General features: G+C 36.6%; 1 protein-coding gene across 1 annotated transcript; it reads right to left on the reverse strand.

Moving 5' to 3' along the window:
- Window positions 1–1,556: 1,556 nt before the first annotated feature.
- On the reverse strand, window positions 1,557–23,623 carry LOC129235474 (GTP-binding protein Di-Ras2). The gene is made up of 4 exons (XM_054869342.1): window positions 23,332–23,623; window positions 2,317–2,502; window positions 1,979–2,149; window positions 1,557–1,718 (listed from the first exon to the last, which is right to left on the reverse strand). Exons 1-4 carry the CDS (start codon window positions 23,530–23,532, stop codon window positions 1,557–1,559), a joined length of 720 nt encoding a protein of 239 aa, XP_054725317.1. The 5' UTR covers window positions 23,533–23,623.
- Between the last annotated feature and the right edge of the window lie 663 nt (window positions 23,624–24,286).

Here is a 24,286-nt window from a genome sequence, read left to right on the forward strand (position 1 = left end):
GAGCCTATTAATTTTTGTGTGGTGGAATTTCTTAGCCAAGCTTTTTTTAGTTGAATGAGACAGAAACCGCACCATTTGGCCTTTATACACTCTTTGCTTCCTGTCTTTATACATTTTTTCTCTTAAGTTAAAGACACGAAATTCACCACGACAGTCAGCTCAAGGCAATTAACACATACAAGTAAACTAAAGACTGCGCTCTAACAAAATTTTAGAATACTTGCAAGCTATTTCGTTTTGTATCATGCAAAAATTAATTTATTATATTTACTATCAAACTCAATTAAATATTTTTAATTTCGTTATTCAATAAATTTAAATTTTTTTTTTGTTTCCGAGGCAAATGTATTCAAGCATGTTTTTTTCCTAATTCTTTTGCTAAAGTTTTTCTATCCGTCTTGTGATCTGTATATATTTATAACTAATTTGCTGTGAATTCTTAGTTTTAGTTTTAATAAAAATAGACAATATTAAATGGCGTTTGAAAATCTCTTTGGTACGCACTAATAGCTCTTAGTAACAAAGGTGAAAATCTACAAATGTACTGTACATACAACTACAAGTACGGGTACATACTATGCGTAAATAATTATTTCGTATGCGCTTCATTAGCCTAAATTAATAAATAAATTATTAAAATATGTAACATTTGAGTATAAGTTAAAATTGTTTTTGTTCTTATTATGTTTTTCGTTTTTTGGTTTTTTAAAGCTAATTTGAAGTGAATTCAAAACGAGTATAATTGTCAACAACTATCCTTAGCCACGCCTCTATTTATCAGCATACTCTGTTGTATCAGCTGTATACCTATGAAACCGGAATTCGTATATATGTACGCATGTTTATGCCGCTAAAATATGGAAGCTTTCAAATTGCAACTACCGCGTGTTATAATTTTATTGCTCTTTCGATGCTTTCACACTACGATATGTGCACAATATTTGTTTTTGTCATTTTTTAATTTAGTAGGAGCTACCACAACCAAATCAAACTTTTGCTAGTCTGCACTACTGACAATAATTAATAGTCTCTAATCATGCTTTGTCCCCAAAAAAGGCCCAGAATATGCGAAGACGTCGCACAAAGTAATTTTTCCTAATGAAAATGCAACATCTCACCAAGCAAAGCGTGTGAAATGTTTGGGAAGCACTGTCTTAAACGGTTTATTCACCAGACTTATTGCTAGTTCCATTTGATTACCACTTGATTGTTTGGTTTTTGTTTTTTTTTTCAACGGATGTGGCACACGCTTGCGGAAAAGTGAAAAAGTGGAATCATTCCTCTATTTGCTATAAAAATTGTATACCAAAATTCACTTGTGAAATAACGAAAATGTGTAACTGGCAATAGTTATAATATTAAAAAAAAATTATTTCTTAAAAAAATACCGATTTCATATGCATACACTCGATAGCTGCATTGTTGCTGTACATATTCGTGTGTTCGTGCAAGAGCATGGCTTCATTGGCGGCCGTTCATTCACTAACTCTAACACCACCATTTGCTTGTGTGTCTCTATCTCTGCTTCGTTATTTTCTTATGCCTCCCGTCTACCCTTACATCAGTTGACATTTCTCCTTGGCTCCAGCTGCCCCATCGCTGTTTTCCGGTATGGCACCGTTACTTTCTTTACTTTTCTTCTCCTTTTTCTGCTTCTTTTGCTTTTTGACATCCAACTGCAGCGACACAATGCGCGATTTCTCCAAGTTGAGCAGCTCCTGTACAAGGCACACAAAGTCATATACGGATATTAATATACATATGTGCATACATACATGCATACGTGCATGTGTAGGTACGCACGTGTCATAATGTCTTTCGGGAAAATTAGCATAATTTCATTTTCAATATGACGCACATACAAACCAAATCTGCACGAATTGACAGGCAAATACATGTACGTATGTTGTATACCAGCCCTCCCCTCACCGCACCCCATCTACTCACGTAGTAAGTCATTTTGCTTATTGGCACTTACCTGAAATAATTCAGTGACGTTGTGATTGGTTTTGGCCGATGTCTCCATGAACGATATGCCCCAGGCGGCTGCCTGTGCCTGCCCCTCAGCTTGTGATACCTCACGTAACTCGGCACTTTCATCGCTCTTATTACCCGCCAACATAACTGGTATATTGACAACGTCCGGCCCCTTCGCTCATGAAATGTTGCAGGTTAAATGAGAATTTTGCAGTTAGAAAATATGACATTTTGCATACATATAATACATACGTACGAGTATAATAAAGTGGTGTTATTACTGGTTGTTTAATGCAAGCATTTGCCATTTTAATTGAAGTAGAAGTTATTAGTAATTACCTTAAGATCCTTAATATTTTGCCATATGGGTCGCAGCTCCTCTAAACTTTGCTTCGAGCAAACTGAATATACCAGTATGAACGCATGGCCTTTGGTTATGGACAGTCTTTGCATAGCCGGAAATTGATGTGAGCCTGTTGTGTCGGTTATTTGCAGAGTGCAAATATTTTTATTGCAACTTATAACCTGTTGGAAATGAGCAGTACGAATGTGTGAAATTGTAAACGAAATTGATTTGCAATCTAAGTCAAGAATATTGGTTTTATAATTATAAAATATTGCAAATATAAATTGGTTTGCGGTCTAATGTTATTTTTGATGCAGTCAAACAATGAAAATCTCTTTAAAGAGCAGTGGCTTATTTATAGCTTATACTCGTATATATATAACTACATACATACATTCATACATATGTACATTTAAAATGCAATGGTTTGAGTGAGTATAGCACATAAATACGGGACAAGTTTTTACGCAGATATGACATCATACAAGGACACCTACTGAAATATGAGAATGAATGAGAATGAATTTTTGTTCGTAAGCAAAGATTACAATTTTTTGGCATACAAGTTTTTTAATATTGGCATAAAATTTTTACAAATTTAGTCCATTAAGGTGAAGTAAGAGAGTTCTTACTTAGATCGAAGTACAAATTTTACTTTACGGTCAGGAAGCACTCATTTCTTATATTCTAAAGATCAATGAACTACAAACAAAACTTGACATACGAATGTTCGCAAATGCTAATTTAAAATTTTATTTAAATCCTCAATCCTTTGCAGGAAAAAGTCACAAATTCCACAAAAATCACAAATGCCACAAAAAGGGCTACAAAAACTTCAATTAATTTGTTCTCTGAGTAAAAATAAAGGCGTATATACAGATATTTTCTTTACACAACTTGAAATAAGTCACTTTGGAAGTTTTGAATTTTTATTATAATTAAAAAAAGTGTTTTGAAATAAAATATGATCCTCTTTCTGGATATTGTATAGGACATTCTCTAGAAATATGAAGCTACTAGGTAGGTAGGTTGGAGTGGCTGCCCCAGGAATGAGCACACTTGGACGAAGATAAACGGTTTCGTCCTTTCTGACACCAGTATGAAGGCGGTGAGGTGAAAGAGAAAACCCATGGGATGAAAGGAGAGGGCGAGGAGAGGTGGTAGTGGGACAGTGGAACAGTTTGCGTCGACCGTTTAATGCTGCTGATGAAGTTCATCAGATTTTTAATGTCACCGCCAGATATATTAGCAGGCGTGGCAAAGAAGTAAGAGCCAAGATGCTTGGATCTTAACTCCGCTAGAGCAGGGCAGCTAAGGAGAAGGTGCTAGGATGATTCCACCTCATCCTGAATACATCCAACGCAAAAAGAACTCGAAGTAATTCCAAATCTCAAAGCATGCATTCCTCGCGTATAGTGTCCTGAGAGAAAACCCATGAGATTCGAGAGCTGATATTTCGTCAACCTCGGAAGCTCGCGCGAGCACATTCGATCCACACGTGGCCAGAAGGATTTCGTGATTTTACAAGTTTGTGTACCTGCCCAACGCCCGCTCAGCTGGCGTGAAGCCCATCCTTCCAGGAGCAGACCGCAGGTAGTCAGGGCAATCCCAATTCTCTCCCTTCGCAGGGAAATCACCTCACATGTGCCTTGTCTGGCCAACTCATCCGCCTGACCAGTTTCGAATGCACCGTCACTGACTCGAGGACCCTTATTGCTGCTTGGCCGTCAGAGTAAATATGTACTTAATTGACTGTTAGTGAGCATGTGAGCAGTCTATCAGCTGCCTCCTTGATTGCGGCTACCTCTGCCTGGAACGCACTGCCTTGGTCCGGTAACCTGAATTTGAAAAAACTCCTCCGCCAACCTTTCTTTCCAACTTTGATCCATCCATGAACAAGTCCACTCTTCCCTTGATGGAAAATGATTGGAGAAAGTTCCGGTTGGACTGAGCGAGGGTATAATACATTGATCCGTTGACAGGGGGATGAACTCGAAGTTTCTAAGGATACTAGAGTGCCCATAATTGAGGTTGAGCCTATAGCCCTAACCCCTCAGTCTGATTGCGGTACGGGCAGCGGCAATTTTGCATGCGATGTCTACGGGTACCACATCTAACATTGCGTTGAGTGCCAAAGTAGGAGTCGTTCGAAGCGCCCTACTCTTTCCAATGAGTGCCGACCTCTGAACTCTCTGCAGCTTCTTCACCAACGGCGTCCTCTCTAATGAGTTTCACCAGACTATGGCCCCATATAACAAGATAGGCGTTACAATGGTATTATATAGCCTAAAAACAACTCTAGGCGACAGGCCTCATCTTTTTCCAATTGCGCCCTTGCACCCATACAAGGCGATTGTAGCCTTCCTCACTCTTTCCTCAACATTGGGCTTCCATGTAAGCTTGCTGTCAAGGATAATACCTAGGTACTTCACCTTGTCAGAAAGCCTCAGAGAAGCGCCCCTAGTCAGGGAAGTTAAGCTCTGGGTATTTTATATTTCCTTGTAAACAGGACGAGCTCCGTCTTAAGAGGATTCACCGACAGGCCGCAATTCGTTGCCCATCTAACAACTGCATTCAGATATCCCTGCATCAAGTTGTACAGAATATCCAAAAATTTTCCTCTAACAATTAGTGCCACGTCATTCGCGTAGGCAATTATCCGGCAGCCCCCTTTCATCAGCTCCTCCAGCAAGTCATTCACAACAACAACCCAGATAAATGGTGAGAGAACACCACCTTGCGGAGTGCCCCTCCTCACCTGCCGGCGGATGGAGATGCCGCCCCACTCTGCACGACTATTCTGTTGCTAAGCAGTTTTGTCCTGCGGGAGGACGTTATTAAAAGCCCCCTCAATGTCGAGGAAGGAGTCCACCGCAAACTTCTTCTGAAAATGAGACTCCTCAATCTTTTTCACAATTGCACGCAGGGCAGATTTCACCGATCTATCCTTGCAATAAGCATGTTGGGTATGCAACAACCGACCCCGAGGAATTTCGCTTCTTATGTGCAGGTCAATCAGTCTCTCAAGGGATTTCAGCGAGAAAGCTAAGAAGCTACTAAAAAACTACTATCACTAAATTTCGGGTGTTGTTTTTAGTTTCATGAGAATGGCAAACTGTATTGAGATTTCTCTTCAGTAAGGTTTGGCAAGTCATCATGAATCGTTTAATGCCAGAACAACGCTTCCAAATTGTGGAAATTTACTTTGAAAAAAAAAAAAAATGAGTTCGCGAATTTCATAGAGTGAATTTCATAGAGTGTGGAAGAAGACTCCGAAATATCGATGCGTCATCCTTTTCAAGTTGCTGGCCTTTGTCCTTCGATTTCGATAATTTAGATTTATTGGAAAAAGTAGTTTAAAATTGAACTGATTGAATGGTCCATGTAACTCGTGACCGCGGCGGACATATGCCGGATATGATATTAAAAAAATAAATGATTAGTATAAAATATTATAATAAAAAAATTTATTGCAACAATATTTTTGTTTTTATTATAATTTTAAGTTCTGAAATTCTTAAACAACTCCCTTGAGTCTTAAGTTTTGAAAGTTAGTACAATCATAAAAAGTATATTAAAAAAAACATTACTTTATTTTCGGAAAATGATTCAACTTTACTCTATTGCTGTAAGATAAATAACGATTTTAAAGTATTTTAAAAATCATTGTGGGTCAGGGAATCAATGAAATGGACTGCGATAGCGTATAAAGAATAGATTCGAATAGAAATGTTATGAGAATCCCATTACAAAACTTGCAGGAATTACTGCACATAGTCGAAGCTATTATTAAAAAAAAAAACAATTTTTAAAATGACCACACAAAATTTACGAGCATTTCATTCTGCATATGTGTGCTTGAAATTTGCTTGTAATTCACAGAAATTATCTCCAGAAACATTTTTGTCGATATTAATAATTCCTACATGTTCTATGTTTCGACAGATTAAGAAAAATCATGTTAAGAAAATACTTTTTTGTATGAATTTCAAATACTTTTTCAGTAAAATATGAAAAATTTTAAACTGGCGTAACAAAGAGCCGCATTTGCCATTCGATTATATATGTACATACAAGGTGGCGCAAAATTAATCACCTTATCGGAAGATTTATAATTTTTGCAAATGGTGGCGTACGTCAATCATATTGTACACTTGTGCGTTAGACAGCTGCCGTACACAAACAGACTAACAAAGGAGTGCGTAAAGGTCAAAAAGGTAAAGGCCCACCAGTCAAAATATTTTTTTTTGGTTTAGTAAACAAGTTATTCAAACACAAAATTGGATGATTAATTTTACGCCACCTTGTATAATATGCCTACATTATTTGTTAATATTTGGCCGGGTTCGTGCTTCAATTCAAGCGTCTTGATGCTATTCCACAGGTGGAGGGACCTATAGTTTGATGCCGACTCGGAACGGCTGATACTTTTTATGAGAAACTTTTCCATGCCAGAAATACACTTAGAGGTTTTCCATTATCTACCGAGAAATAATTTTCTGCAATTTGATGTTTCCTGTTCACATTGAGCTTTACGCTCGGATCCTCCAAATGATAGGCAGGCTCAAATCCCCTGAACTGTGCATGCTGTGCATACTATACGGGATTATCGGGTAGCTAAAAACGACAAGCAAGCAAAACGTGTGAGTGACGCTTTACCGAGATGTCATATCTGGAATGGTTCTTTCGCAATTCCGTATGCATTTTTATATTTTAATTTGTATAAACTGTGCTTAGCTGCAAGGCAATACTTCTTACTGACCATACGAACTGGCAAGAAACAAAGTAACCGTACGACCACTGTAATTGAAAAAAAGTAAACAAAATGTTCACCTCTTACCCAGCTTGGCGTGCTTTTTTCGATATTGTCTCCTCTGGCCGCTCGCATTTGTATGATCGGCTTCAATTTCACTCTTAGAACGTATGTGACATTAGAATTCTGACACTTTTGAACAAATCTAAATCGGCTTTAACGTCATTCAAAAGGATCAAAGGATTATGGACAAATGGGCAAATGATCAAAATTGTTCACTTTCGGTACGCCTAACACCGCTAAGCACGCCTAAACAACCATTTTATCTGGCTCTTACAAAACAAACTAAAAATGAAAAATCGCTGATAATTCAAAAGAGAAGAAATAAACAAACAAAAACTGTCGAGAGTGGAAAGTCGAGTGTACCTACGTAGCACGCGAAAGTTTAAGTCACTTTTTTCTCCAACAAGATGTGAAACCATCCAAATCACTCATACGCCCTGGTGCCTTCAGATACGTAGACGTATGCATGAAAAATCACTCATACGACCCACCGCACCACACTACACATACTGCATGTCTATGCGTTATGAAGAACACAATTTATATTTAAAAAAAAATCGAGATGTTGCTATTAATTGTCGGTATTGAAACTGTGAAATATTTTCCTCTTCTATTTATACCTACATTCCCCCTTTCGAAGCTACCATTGGAAGTCCTCTTCTTTCAACTCCTTCAGCGCCTGTGCCATTTTTAAATTTTAGAAGAACCTAATTGATGTCTCGAAAAGGTAATTTTAGATTACTGAGACAATTTGCAAGCTCTAATTTGCTGGAAATCAATATGCCAAGTAATTATTATTATTTTCTTTTTAAGCATAAAGCCTTTCAAGATATTTATACTTGCTAAAAATATATAAAATTTAAGCCTACAAGCAACATGAAGCCACGTGTGTGCATATATGTGTGCTTATTTATTTACTCAACGATAAATTTAATAGTTACCCAATCCACAAAAGGTACAGAAATCGAAAAGAAATCGCAAGAAGCGTATATTTTATGATTTTAGAAAGAAGAGTGAATGTTAACGGTTTCAAAGTTCGATTATTTATCGACTATTTAATTTTCAGAGATAAAGAGATGTCCCAACACATTTTTGTAAAAGTCCAGCCTTAGCTTAGCTTACTATATTGATATTCTTTGATTTTTTAATTGCCGAAAATGAGGCTACCGAGAATATTTTAGCTCCCACTGGACATCTTGAAATTACTTAGGTATTGAGTGTTATCAGGATACAAAAGTCTCGAAGGTCGTAATGCCTTTCTGGTTTTGGGTCACTTAAATGTTTTATCTTACTACAAATTTAACTCACTTTTGTTTATGGCAAATTTTTTAGTCATTCGAAATTTAAAGGGAAACTCGTAATGCTTCAATCAGTGCCACTCTGGTTTGTTGGGTTGTACCGCCTAAACAGAGCTTCATGGTATCACCTACACACATCTAAGTATAACTAATAAGTATAAGGGGTCGACGAGACCGTTATGCTCATTCGCATATCCTTTGGTATAAAAATATTTGTATATAGGCATGCACAGTTGCCTCTCATATAGTTGAATTATGACTTGAAAAAAACCTACACTTGTGAACTAAGCGGCCGCAGTATACAAACAGGCACGCAAGGGAACGCGTAAAGATAAAAATAAAGATTTTAATCTGTCAAAATCACTTTTTTTATTTAACAAAAAACTTATTCATTTATCATAATTGGATGATTAATTTTGCGCCACCTTGTAAATTCAGCAATGCATCTTTCCGACACAGTTGAACAGATTTGAAAACTATGTTTGACCTTTCCTCGGATTTCTTATTGCAAATTATTTCATACCAAAGATTTAATTCCATATCTACAACCTCAAAGCCTCCTTCTAAGTCATTATTATAAAAGGTATGGAATGTTTCCATATATCTTGGAAGATTCAATTGGTGTGGAACCTGCTATTCAACACTGGATCGGCAGCCTATTAAACAATAGAAAGTATTCTCAACTGGCATCCAATCAAACTCAGCCAAAAGATTTGCTCTAAGGCTGAAGATGTCAGGACATTGCTCACATAGGCTTTTTGGTCACAGCAACATGCTGAATTCAAACGGAAGGTCAGAATACGTGGTTCCACAAGATAAATTTGATAAAAATTCTAGAGTCATTATAGAGCAAAATGGAAGAATGCGTCCAAAATGGAGGAAAGAGTAGGAGTAGCAGTCTTTTGTCCGAAATTTGATCTCGAAAAGTCTTTCACACTCCCAAATTATTGTAGTATATTTCAAGCTGAAATCTATGCTGCAACAATAACAGCTGAATTAGCTCTGGAATTAACTCCTCTTAATGCTCGGACAAACATTTTCATTGATAATCAAGCGACTATTAAAGCAATTGCGGCTCCTTGCACTAATTCGGAATGTGTTTAACAATGCATATCCAAGATAGATGAACTCTGCGGAAACGGGCAGGTCACTATTTACTGGACACCTGGACGCAAAGGAATAGCAGGAAATGAGAGAGTCGATGAGCTTGCAGGTATTCGCTTGTCGAGCACGTCAGACATATAGCCATCACTCTCCTTTCGGGAAACGGGACTAAATGAGGAACTAGGTCTGGAAAAGCAGTTGATATGGGAACACTCAACTTCGTACAAAACTGCCGAAATAATGCTAAGGGCTTGGAATACCAAAACTGCCAACTTTATTTTATCACTCTGGAGAAAAGACTGCAAAATATTGGTTGGAGTACTGACGGGAGTCGGTCTCATGTTGCCGACAAAAGGCTGAACGGCTTGTTAAAACTCGCGAAGACGTGCATTAAGAATTACAGAAAATAAAATCTTCGACGCCAAATCCATAGCATTGGTAACTCAATGGCTTCTAGGAGTCTAAGTGAGATCTTTTTACAGATCAGTCAGCACTACCTAACCTAACCTAGTATAGCGCTATCGTCAAGACTTGTGGTATTGTCGGAAAAAGAGTTTGGAAGCCAAGGAGTATATCTTTATGTTTTAAAAATCTATATTTTAGGTTATTATAAAAAACCGTTACGTAATCAAAATGCGGTAGTGTGCTTGGGTATAAAAATGAAAATGAAAAAATAATAAGTATATTCATATTTTTCATATATGTAACTTAAAGCAAAATAGGTAGATTTAAACGAAAAATTAAATTTATCTTAAAATCTTTGTTTCTTTTTGTAAACCAACATCTTTCATAAAAAATGAAAACAAAAAGTGTTCCGAGAATGATATATTTTACTTGTATTTATTGCACTAAAACTAAATAAATAGTTTTTTAAAGAAATAAATAGCATAAATTTCGAGTTGGTTCCGCGCAACGAGGTTTCACTGTAACTATTTATACGCTATTGTGTCTAAGTATATATATTTTGCGTGTAAACGCATGCATGATTGCACCTATTAAAACGGTTTAAATTAAATTTCATGCGTGTCCGGTACACGCTCGTAGATAGTAGCAGAGGAGTCAGATGGCTCTGTTGTGTGATACCCATGCTTCAGCGTGTGTGGGTGTGGGCACGCCAAGCTGTGTGTGTTGGAGCGCATGGAAGGAAATCGACAAAACAAAGAATTAAATCAACAACTTGTTGAAGCTCCGTATTTTCCATTGATAACTAATACGTATACACACACATACTTTCATATGCTTCGTTGTATATTTTGAGTAGACATACCCATACACAGACACATATGTAAACAGAGTCTTATCCGAAATGATTAAGGTGATGGCCGACAAACAAATTTGGTAGACGCTTTAAACGCAAAAGAAGAAAATGAAATAAGCAATTTAAAGCTTTCAAGTTCAGTCATCTTCAGCGTTTGAATATAAGAAAATTTTGCAAATCTGAATATATGGATATGCTTCTTTCGGTGCGATTCGCGCGCGTATATGCTTTTCACAGTGATTTGCGCATATCGATTGGAAATTCTTGGCAACTGTAATGGGTTATGAATATAGATAAAAAATAGACTGCAGCTTTTCGTATTATGTGCCAAATTTAGTGCTTACGTAATACTTGTTATAAATTTTCACCATTTCAAACTGAAAAAAAAAACTCTTTCGTAAAGCGGAGAGTTAACTTAGAGTAAGTATGGTGGCCAAAAGTAGACCAAACTAAGACTCAGATAACACTTAACAAGGTACACAGAGTAGACTGTCTGCGCGTAACGGGAGCAATGCCAACCTGTCCCACAGCGGCTTTAGGAATGGTCACTGAACTCATTCCACTCTATCTTGTAGCCAAAGGACCGGCAGGTAGTGCAACTCAAAGGCTTCCTAATCTATTCCATCTCAAAGAAGGCAATCTTATAGGACATGCCAGAATTCTCGGTTCAATCCTGAACTCTCCGTGCCTGACAGTCCACGACAAGATGGAAAGGAAACTAGAATTCTCCAAGAAACTCAAAGTGGTCATTAGTGACCGCTCAGTGTGGATAAACAATGACATATCCTTACCTATACGCTCCTGTTTACTGATGGGTCCAAAATGGTCCATACTTAGTGCCGGGGCTGAAATTATCAGACCACATTTCAAAAAAGCAATAGCAATGGGAAAAACCACTTCCATTTTCCAGTCGGAGGTCCACGCCTTAGAGTTGTGTGCCGGAGAATATCTACGGAGAGACACGCGCGGTGCCAATATTAACATTCTCTCTTACACTCAAGCAGCTAAAAAACCGTTGAATAGCTTCTCATTCCAATCAAGGTTGCTCTGGGAATGCTTTAAAATCCTCAGCATCCTAGCATCAAGAAACTCTGTTACCTTGATGTGGGTCCCGCGACATGAGGGGCACGAAGGGAATGAAATTGCGGACACTTTAGCAGAAAAGGGGGCAAACACTGCCTTCATAGGTTCTGAACCTTTCTGCGGGGTAAATAACAGCTTCAAAAGTGCAGGAACAGCGAAGCCTAATCGATTACTGGAGAGCCCGATTGAGCATGCGAAAAGACTCATAGATCCAAAACGGATAAAGGCATAAGCAATCCTTAATCTAAGCAGAAAGGACATACAACTTTACACTGAACTACTAACAGGACACTGTAAACTTAATTACAACATGAAAAAGATAGGTGCGATAGAAAACGATTCCTGTAGACTCTGCAAAGAGGCACAAGAAACAGCAGAACATATTCTATGCGACTGCCCAAGAGTGGCGCGGCGCAGACTAAATTACCTGAAAAATGGGGCTATAGATTCAAACCTCCTGGTAGAAATTAAGCCTACAGCAGTTTTAGGATTCATTAATAGCCTACAACTGTTTGAGTAGGCTACATGGCTGCACAACAGATCTCTTCAGGTCGCAGTGCACAAACAGCCAAATAATATTAATAGAGTAAGAAACAGAAGAGATGTTTAGAAAGTCATAGAAAAAGTATGCAGCTGCTAAAAAATACTGATTGCCGAACGAAGTAGTTTATTAATAAAAAAATTATAGATACAAAAACCTCATTAGCTGCTCATATAAGATCTAATGGCAACTTTATTTGTCTACTCATCACGATCATCATCATCTATTAGCACTACAGCCCGGAGTGGGCTTTAGCTGTCTCAGCAATCTTGCTGCACGCAACACAATCCAGCGCTAGAAATTTCCAGTTTTAGGCGCCTAATTTTTCAGATTCTCGTTGACTTTATACGGCTACGTCATTTTTAGTCTGGCAACCGGTCTTGAGTACAAATTATTGTAGTCCAGCAGAAGTTTTTGTGACCTACCGTCATTCATCTTATGCGTTGCGGCTTGATAAATCTTATAATATCTTCGCAGAGACTTAGCAGCGCCTTATTATGCCTGATTCTGTACTCGCCATCTTCTCCGCGTATTGGTCCAAATACTTTACGCAATACATATTTTGCGTTCAAATATTCTTAAGCGCTCCTCGTCAGCAAAATTTATGCTCAAAATTTTTGCGCCGTAGACCAACACGGGTCGAATGCGCGATTTAAAAATAGCGAGTTTGTACCTACGTGAGAGAGATCTTGATTTCAGGAGATTTATGTTGGCGTAGTATGCCCAATTCACCGCTATTATCCCGCCAGATAAACAGTCCTGCCTGCTGTTGGTGTTCCTTATAAGTACGCCGAGATATGTAAATTTGGACACGCTCGCAAAACTGCAGACTTCGATGTCAATCACGTCAGACGCTTTCCTTCTCACTTTTGAGATCCCCGTATATTTGGTGTTGCTTATGTTTATTGCTAGTCGTACAAATCTCGAATTTTTTCTATTGCTAGGAGGATTTCGTCTAGCTTGCATCTACTACGGGCGGCAATGGCTATATCGTCCGCGTATACTATAGTCAGAGCTAATCTGCCATATAGATGCCCTGTTCTCGTGAAGTCTTTAATAGCATAATACAAAACTAGCTTGAAGATGGTTGTTGAAAGGGCATCACCTTGTCTTATACCACTATTGATATTAAATGTCTACTACTACAGACTTTAATCAGTTAGTGTTTTACTAGCAGTGTGCGAGTTCAACATTTCAACAAAGATTTTGATAGGCGATCTTTCATAACTGCGATCTTCTATAAATGGGTATTAATGACTTAACTTAATTGGGGCCTTATAAATTCAATGCCCTCCATCGTTCTATCACATAAGCTCAGTTATCGAGATATCGATGTTTGAAAATTTCCTTTGGGCCATAGAGAGCTCATTTAGAAAAAACTTACATCATCAATTCTTATATGAAAAACTTAAAATTTTATGTACATATATATGGGGCATTCTTTCTCAACGGGAGACCCCCATCCATCCAAAAATGTTTTTGACCTAGAGAGTTCTAATAGGGCTTAAAATTTAGCTCTTTTTCTCTACTTTTCAATGCAGAGTGGCCAAAAACGAAATTCAAGATGGCTCATTTAATATGACTAAAAATGTAATCAAAATTCATTAAATTCATTCTAATAACCTATGCCAAAAAAATTAATTTCAACGGAAAGAGTTGTACGAGGTCTCAAAATTTAGCTATAAAGTTTACTTTAAAATACAAAATGAAAAATTTAAAAATCCAAGATGGCGGCCACAACATGGCGGCTAATTTTTAAAACCCCCGAGTAATAAATTTTGAAGTGGATTTGATTTTGTATATATAAAAAAAATTTGGACAGTACTGTTTTTTAATACAATCTCAGCTATTTCTAAAATCATCGAGATAATTAACGTCTGATGTAAGGCTAATTCTAAATGATCTCCCAGCAACCCAAAGGAAATTTTCAAATACCGATGTTTCGAAAACAGAGCCCAATATGTCAAAACGGACGACTCCATTGAATTTATAAGACCCCAATGAAGTAAAATCAGCAACTCTTGCGCAAAAAAAGATATTAAAAATCCCAGCACAGTCTAATTATTAATCTTACAAAAAGGAATTAGCCAATTTTTGTTTTTAGCGAAAATCGGGTTTTTGACGTCTAAGTACTATGGCGGCCGCCGTAGCCGAATGGGTTGGTGCGTGACTACCATTCGCAATTCACAGAGAGAACGTCGGTTCGAATCTCGGTGAACACCAAAATTAAGAAAAACATGTTTCTAATAGCGGTCGCCCCTCGGCAGGCAATGGCAAACCTCCGAGTGTATTTTTGCCATGAAAAAGCTCCTCATAAAAATATCTATAATTATTAGGAAAATTATGTTAAAATGTTGCATTATTATATGGAAATAGGCTGAAAAAGCTGACACTACTTAAAAGTCCACACAAAATATTTACATAAATGTGCCTATTTTCTTTGAATTAACCCTAACCTCCGCGCTCTCAATCCATTCATTCAAAGAGCCACCCGAGCGTATGAGTAACCACTACATAACACAAAACGGTAGCCACTCATACTTGAAGATTTTCATGCAGTATCAGTTTTGATAGAATTAAACAATTTGCGTTAGTTTTGTGTAATTGTACACATTTACACGCACATATATATAAATGTATACATATCAGTATATACACATATAATATAAGCTGGGCTATTGACCCTACAGTGAAAACAAAAACTATTAAGCAAATATTTAAGTTCATGAACTGGGATTTGATGAAGGAAATTATACTAGTTCGTAAGTAGCTACAATTGCACTAGTTGCCAATTAACCAATTAGAGTAATGTGCAAACCAAGTATTATTTTATTATGCTTGTTGCTTTGTTGTTGTTATGTTTTTAAATACTAGTGTGAAAGTGACTAGAGTTGTACTAGTTGCAAAATGATCTATGAGAGGTGTATGAAACAAATATATATCTATATATTTTTTATGTTTGCTGTTGTTACTTTAATATTTTCAAATAACAATAAGAACAATTTTTAGATGACCTCGCTTTCATTCAGTTTTTTACTAAATAAAAAAGGACGGAAGGCAAAATTCAAAGACTTTAATCAAATATCAGCGCAGATTTTAGCAAAAATTGTAAAGGGGCTTCCAATAACAGGTGTTATTTTGAATATCCCGCTATTTCAGTAGAGTTCACTTTTGAAGCTGCAATTTTTTTATATTTGACAAGTAGAAACTACGCCATTAATAAAAGTGGAACGATACACGCTTAAACAACGCATTGCAATTATTAAAATTCACTATAAAAATGGTGAAAGTTTGGTAGAGACGGTTCGTAAAACTCGAACATTTTTGGCTCATCGTGAAGCACCTTGTCGGACCACAATACAGAAATTGGTGAATAAATTCGAGCTGTTGGGACAAGTTAGTAATGTGAAGAACAGAACCCGTGCACGTCGCTCAAGAGCAGCCGAAAATATTGCTGTTGTAGCCGAAAGTTTTGAATAAAACCCAGGTTTGGGAATTAGGCATTCCACAAACGTCATTACACTGTATTTTGCATAAAGATTTGACTCTTAAGGCTTATAAAGTCCAGTTAACACAAGAACTCAAGCCGGCCGATCATCAACAACGTCGTGTCTTTGCTGATTGGGTCGTTGAAATACATGAAAATTATCTGGAATTCCATCGAAAAATCATCTTGAGTGATGAGACCCATTTCCACCTCGGTGGCTTCGTCAACAAGCAAAATTGTCGGATCTGTGGCTCAGAAAATCCAAGAGTTATTATTGAAAAGCCTCTCTATCTTCAACGTGTGACTGTTTGGTGCGGGTTATGGTCCGGCGGTGCCATTGGACCTTACTTTTTCGAAAATGGAGCTGGAGCAACAGTTACGGTGAATGGATTGCGCTATCGAGGGATGATTAACGTTTTTTTATGGCCGGAATTGGATGGTATTGACCTGGACAACGTTTATTTTGAACAAAACGGCGCTACGTGCCACAAAAGCAACGAAATCATTGATCTTTTACGGGCATAACACTTCTTATTGGAAAACCCTTTATATTGAGTAGTTGTTAATTTTGGAATCAAACACTCGTAGACAAATCCCATTGTCTTTTTAATTTTTAAGATCAGACGGGCAGACGTAAATTTAGTCTTAACATATACAAAGTGGGCGTGGTCTTTCAATAATATTTATATATTATATTTATATCGTATCTGAATGAGGTGGGGGCAAGTGTAGATGAAGTTTTTTTAAGACATTATCGTTACATAAAAGTGATGTAATTTTTTTTGGGCTCTACATTTATACCGAATTTGAGTAGTTTTACTTTATTTACCATTATGAGAGAGGCGTGCAATATTATTGACCGATTTCGCTCATTTTCAATTACCGCACTTTGATAACCGTCTTGCATGGGTTAATGTAAATTCAGAGCAGAATTGAGCAACCATAATATTCATGGACAAATCTTCATTTTGGGCGATTGGTTGCTGGCGTCGGTCCTGGTGTACTGCTGATAATCGACTAACTCCAGTTAAGATTCATGTTTGGGCGTTTATTTGATGTACTTTACAAATACAAATTTACATTATTACCGTAATTTGCGAAGATGTTGGGTAGAACTAGCCAATCTTGGATTTTACAAGAAAATCACGATTCCAAGCATAGAAGCTGAAAGTGTGTAGATTGACATCAGAAAAATGGGATTGATGTGTTGGATTGGCCTTCATAGTCACTTTATGTCAATTTTATTGAAAACTTTTTGGGCAATAGTTAAGCAAAGGAAAACAAATATGGACAATCAAAGAGTTGTCAAGGCAGATTCGGCTCATTTGTAGCCGATTACCTTCACAACCTACAAAGAAATTATCACAAAGTATGACTTGAAGTGTAGAAGGCATTGTAGCTAATGTTGGGGACTATAGATTTTATTGAATATATTCCGTATAGTAATATGCGTATAGCGTACAATGCAGTTTGTTAGACTTGAATTTGTCAAATGTAGCTAAATCGGCTCCTACTCTCACACTGAGCATTTTGGTATTTACATATAGGTATGTGTACATTAGTTTCGATTCCTTTATGCTGTTATATATAACCGTTTTGAAAATAAAATCATATTATTTATCAATATATGTACACTTTTTCAACTCATCCCAAATTGGTGAGTTTTGACACAAATTGGACTAGAATTTTTTCGCCTATTATGAACTCATTCATTAACACCGATACATTGGCTAACTACTTAGCTCATTAAAGATTCGATGTTATTTTAGAGGCAGATAATTGGCTTTTCGTGGAACTTCGTCTTTAAAAAAATATCAGCTGCTAAGGTTGAACAATTATAAAAGGAAAACAACTTCAGCTGCAAGGCCAACTAGTAATAAGGAACTTAGTTTAGAAGTAAGTAGTAGGTTACTTAAGGGATTATATACAGTTAGAATTTTCAAAAAATAGATTTTTTTATTTTATTTTCTAATGTACATATATTTAAGAAAGTACACAGAAAATTTCATTTCGATCCGGTGAATATTTTCGAAGTTACAGGCAAATTTGAAAAGGTGTTTCAGAGTGCTTGAGAGTGCTTTCCAAACATTAAACGCGTTTTTCTCAAAATGGTGTTTTCAAAGTCGGTGACCAATATTACTTGAAAACGGCTAAACTGATTAGTCTCAAATTTTAACACGAGCTTCTTAAATATATTTTTTAGTAATTAATCGAAGATTTTTTCTCACCGATAAGTATTTGTTTTTTTTTAGAAAGGCCAAAATTTTTGTCAACAATCGATTTTTTTGTTTTTTGAGAAATCGCCATTTTGTCAAAAAAATGTCCTTTGCTTATTCCTTCGATTAATTACTAGATTTATCATTACTTTAACGAAATCTGTTTGGTTTTCTAATTTCATAGGATCCAGTTCAGAAATATAGTGGCTACCGCAAAATGTCTTTTTTTTATAGAAGAACTCCCGGAAATCAGCTGTAGCTCCTTTCCAAATAAATATTTTTACTAATACTAAGTCTTAAAATACAGTTAAGAGATAACATAACATGTGTACAAATTTTTAGATAAAAAAATTTAAAAGTTTTCTCAGAAAAAATTCTATAAAATTCGCTTTTTTTTGCCTTCTAACTGTATAAAATCCCTTAAGTAATTGAATGCAAACGTTTGCAAAGAATTATGTCTTGAATTGGATTATTGGAGAATTATTATTTTCCTTGCGGTTCAAGGAGTGCGCTTGACAGATGAGTTTGGGTAGGCATTTTTTGGGATTATATAAATTATTTAGTGTTGATATACATTTCCAATTGAGGTTTCTTTATGAAGTTTCATATAAGTATTTACCCCACCATTACACTTTCTTCTATACAGAATATATGTGAATCTTACCAGACACATTGGAAATGAATGTAACTGCCAAAAAATTTGCAAAGGAATGGTGCAGCGAAGGTCACTAACTAATACAGGATCTTTCAAAAGACGCGCTTAGATGTTGGTTTAAAATAAAATATGTAAAAATTTTGAATATTTTAGGTTTCACTCTTTTTATTCAAACTATAGCTCTTAAAAATTACATAACAAATCCGCAAAATAGTCAAATCATGAATTCTTAATTGCTGAGAATGTCGACTTTGAAGGTTGTTCAGCAACACTCTGCCCTACAGCAGCACGTCCAGTTTTTGGTCTATCAGCCTATTTTCTATCCTCGACAGAACCAGTTTCTTGAAATTTTTACACCAACCTGTGTATTGTCGACTCATCTGAACGATTATTTCCAATAAAAAATTACGTATTTTGCGGTATTTTGTTCTTAAAGGTCGACCATTTGCATAATAAGTTTCAATAATTCTAACGCCTTGTTCTATCGCGTAAAATTGTAGATCTGTTTACTTGGCAATTGTCAAACACGGCAGAAAATAGGTTTCGTCTAGAAATCATTCACTACCGGCCTCTAGGCATCACTTTTGAATGATCCTTTATTAATATTTGCATCTCCATTCAAACTTCTCGCAATGCCGTACTACAATTCATCTCCATTCCTTGGCAGTGGTATACCTTGTAACTGTATTTTAAGTGCTTATGTTGTTGCTACTGCTTGTATGAATGACTTTGTGCTGCCAATTTGTATGCATAAATCCAAACACATAACAATTTTACCCTTCTAACATACATCTACAAGTAGAAGATATGAATATTTGCAAGACTGTTAGTAAGAGTGTCCCTATGTGTGTCACATTCGCATGTATGTACATATATGCGCTAAGAATGAGTTTGAGTGCATGATACAATCGCAGAGCATTTCCTTTCGCGTGCTATTCATATTTTTGTTCTTTATTACACTGCGTTTTTCCGAATTTCGAATTAGGGGGTCACATGCGCTATATACACTGCGTCAAGCAATTTATTGGCAAGTTTTGAAGATTTCTTTTTTATTCAATTGTAATCATTTTTTATAAAAATATAGTTCATTCTGCTACAAAAAAACTATACAAGTTTAAGATTTACATGCAAATTAAAAAAAAAATTAACAAATTTTCACACTTTTCAATGAGAACTTTTAGAATAGTTTCGGGTATGCAGTTTTATAGCCCATTACATTTTAGTACAATAAAGTGCTAATTGCACGTGGTTAAAAATTTTCCGTTGATTTTTTTATAATTTTTTTTTTTGTTTTTTTGCCGGCGGTCTTATGTATTTTCTCCATATAACGAATGCTCGAAATTTTTTGATATGGAAGAAAACATTCAACATAGTCAATGAAAAAATTGTCAAAAATCAGCAAAATAATTAAAATAAATTAAATAAATTACTATCGAGGTCGTGTAAGCTGTAAATCTTACGGTAATATAAAATCAGGCATCGTAGATAAAGAACTACCTTCTCCCCTTTGAACATAAGATTCTATAATAAGAAGGATATTTGGACCAGTAAGGGAAGCTGATGGATCTTACAAAATCAGATACAACGAAGAGATCAAACAGCTGATATCAGGTCAAACCATTGCGCATTTCGCTAAAGCTCAGCGGCTGAGATGGCTTGAACACCTACTCAAAATGGATGACAACAGAATTACGAAAAATATCTTCAACTCTCAACACTAAAAAGCGTGAAACATCTCCAGGAAGATGGGCAGACGATGTTGATGCAAATTTACGCCTTATAAATGCTAGGAGAAGCGACGTAATGAACCGAGTCGTATGGAGCGCGATTGTGAAGAAAGTACATGCTCACCCCGAGTTACTGTAATTGCTATGATGATGATGTTTATAGAATGACGGAAGGAACTTAAAACCAGCTGACTTATTTGGAACTGTTTGAATACTTCAATAGTTGAATAGTGTCAGTTCACGGTAGACTTCGTTGACGTTTTTTGTCGTCGAAGCAACTGCGGAAATGAGGTCGCCGATAAGCTAACCAAAGAGGGTATCATGATGACCTTAAACGAGGTTTCTACCTCAGCGCCCACTAGAATTGATAAAAAGTAGCATCTAACTCTACTATCATCAGGTTATATATGTAGGGCATCCGGCTGGTGAAATTCTAAATATAATCTTCAGTGAACAATCGATTTAGAAGGGAAAGTCAGGCTTGATACTGCAAGGCCATAATTATATCTATCAAGACAAAAACCTGTTCCCTCTTAAAGAAAAATGCATCAAAAAGCACACAAAAAGCACCAGAAAATGGATTTCCAAAATTTCCAAAAAAGATATTCACTTCTTAAATTTTTTTCTAATTAATTAAAACTCTAAAATTCCTAGAACCAAATTGTTAATTTACTTAAATTGTTAAACTAACTTCAAATTAAAAAAAAAAAACACATCAAATAACCTTTGAATACAGGGGGGTACATCACAGTTCGGTTGATTGTTATTAGAAATCAAAAATCAAATGCTTTCAAAAGGTTTACCAGGGATATTAGGCCTTTCGACGCGCCAAGCGTGGCAAATGGCAAATAGATGGAGCAACTGGTATAAATAATCATATGTTGGCAGCACGGGTAATGAATAGCCGTGTTATTTAGCTGTCATAGTAAAAATATCGATAATGTGCTTGTCATTATGTTAAAATGATCTGTAAAACATACGGCGGCCGCCGTAGCGAATGGTTTGGTGCGTGACAACCATTCGCAGCACGTAGGTTCGAGTCTCCGTGCATGAATCCCCAAAATGAAGAACAAATTTTTTCTAATAGCGGTCGCCTCTCGGCAGGCAATGGCAAACCTTCGAATGTATTTCTGCCATGAAAAGCTCCTCATAAAATAATATCTACGGTTCAGAGCCGGCTTAAAACTGTAGGTCCCGCCATTCGTGGAACAACATCAAGACGCACACGATAAATAGGAGCAAGAGCTCGGCCAAGCTCTTAAGAGAAGTGTGCGCGCCAACATTTTTTTTTTTTAATATTAGAAAATAGTTGAGAAAAACAGCCCTTAATATATTTTACTGCCATGCCTATTTAGTGTGAAGGTGCAAAGCGCGCGTTATCGGCCGTGTTCATACCTTGCTTCTGATATTGCAATTACTTACATATTTTTTGTAGTAAATTACAAATCTGGAACTGTTACTAAATATACAGGGTGTAGCCGCCTTGTCTTAAGTTGCCCCATAGACAAACTGAAGCCTTTGCAAATGCAGGTATTTAAGCGGTTTCACTTGTAAGTAAGCAGCAGGTGACGTTTTTGCATTCAATGCATCTTCCCAGTAAAGGCGTCTATTGCCAAGTGCTTCCCGAGTCGCAAGGCGCAATAAATTTATCAAAAGTTCTTTTGTTTTCTTGCGCTTTCGCCTTGGCCACACAAACGTAACATATTCCCACCTGCTAAGCAATCAACAACATTGCAACTGGCAACTATGCACCACACACTTCACTGGCAAAGATCTCCTCGAATGTCCGGTACTTCACAGAATTAGATCATCCTTCTTAAAAAACCAGAATCCAATCAACCTACTTAAAGCTCCCACAACTCATTTATAATTACATTCGAGCCATCAATTTTAAGATATAATATTGTATAATCTCCTATTTTAACATTCTCATTACAACCAATAGCCCTGATAGCTAGCACTGCAACTTAACTATTAAATTTTAAAATTTTTTATTATAAATTTAATGCAATAAATAAATAAATAATATTTAGTCGTACCACACTGATATGCGTAAAACAATACTTATGAGCTAAAGAGCTCAAATATATAAACACGTAAACGAGCTCACCCACCAGCTCAGGTAAAACTCACACAATGCTCGTTCACCCACACTCGTTTTAGCTAACAAGCAAGACAGGTCATCCATAGGTATTCACTTAATGAAAATTACGCCTATTTGTGTATTTGCCTCACTGGCTTCATTTTATCGATAGAAGGAAACAAGTTTAGACAATAATTGCAAAGATATAAAAAGGTGCCTCCTACCTAGCGAAGTAAAGATGTTCTCTCCGTATTCTGAAACCGAATTAAGTTATGAAGAAAAAATTGTGGAAACCATACGCCTAATGTGATTGAGTTTTTTTTTTTTTAATAGTTTGTTAGTTTAATTTCTCTAAAACTAATATTTCTACCATACAATTGAGAAAAAAAATCTCTATTTCTATAAATATAACGGAAATATCTCTTAAATATCATTGACACCTCAGATTATACTTTTTGTAGGGGTGTGAGGTGAAAATGTCTCAGCCTGCTAATCTTCATAAACAAATGTGTCACATTTCCCCTGCTAAAACCCTCATCAAATTCACTGCATTCAATTTGAAACAAAACTTTCCCATATAAGTATGTGTACACCGATATGTACATACACATGTATGTATGTGCGTTATACTATAGAGTCTACACAAACAAACCATTCACAAAAGCATCCGAAATCTCTTCATCGTTCTTGTATTTGTGTAATCGCCCAAACGCTATAAAGTTCTGTTGAATAGCACTTACCTGTCGATAGGTGTCCTCAATGGTCGGTATATAAGTTTCGCGGAAGGTTCCCCTAATAAAACGTAAGACCAGCGAACTCTTTCCCACACCACCAGCACCAAACACAACAACACGATAGTCGTTGCTCTGTTCGGGCATGGCACGGGTCAATTGGTTCTTTTGTTCCGTATTTTTGGGGGCTTCCTTTCCTTTATCGGCCATCGTGACAGCTGTGGATGAATTTTAGTTTCGACTGCTGCTCTGAAATATCAATGGCGTTCACGGTGAAGGCGTTGAGGGGTTGAGGCGTTGTTCTGCAATAAGTTTGAAAGCCTTTGTGAAAGAAAAGCAAGTATCGCCCTCTTGTGCTTGCTTCCTTTCCGCCTTTGTTTTGTGTGTTCCTTTCGCCAAGTATCTGCTTTTGCACTTTTTAATAAATGATTTGATTTTTTTTTTATTTTGTTTTGTTTTGTTACTTTCAAGTTTTTTGTTTAACTGGCGTCACTAAGATTTACAACCTCGCATGCCATATTCGTGTTGCAAACAAACATTCTCTAGATAATTTATGTTGAAAAAAATTATATTAGTTTACACAAAAACAAAAAATATATATTTATTTGCTTATTATATTCTCTTCACTATCAATGGACGGGTGTAAGCTCGTCTGTGACTAGCGGCGCCTGCAGATATGCTTCACCTGCTGCGTGTTGTTTGATATTCCAGCGTAGTGAGCGCACTTACAAAGTGTTCGCATAATTTTCGTAATATATTTACTTGCACCGCTCACGCTGTATGTGATTGATTGTATTGCTTTCACTTTACACCATTTCAATTTACAGTTAACCGTTCTCAATTCACGCTTACACTTAATGTTGCTGTGTAGCTGCTGTGCGCTTCCCGTGTGTTCGGCCGTCACACTAATTCACTTCACCACTTTGGATCTGCGCAAAATGTCAACATGCAAGAGGCGAAATGT

This window comes from Anastrepha obliqua, chromosome 1 (genome assembly GCF_027943255.1).
Source record: "Anastrepha obliqua isolate idAnaObli1 chromosome 1, idAnaObli1_1.0, whole genome shotgun sequence".
In the NCBI taxonomy this organism is placed as follows: Eukaryota; Metazoa; Arthropoda; class Insecta; order Diptera; family Tephritidae; genus Anastrepha; species Anastrepha obliqua.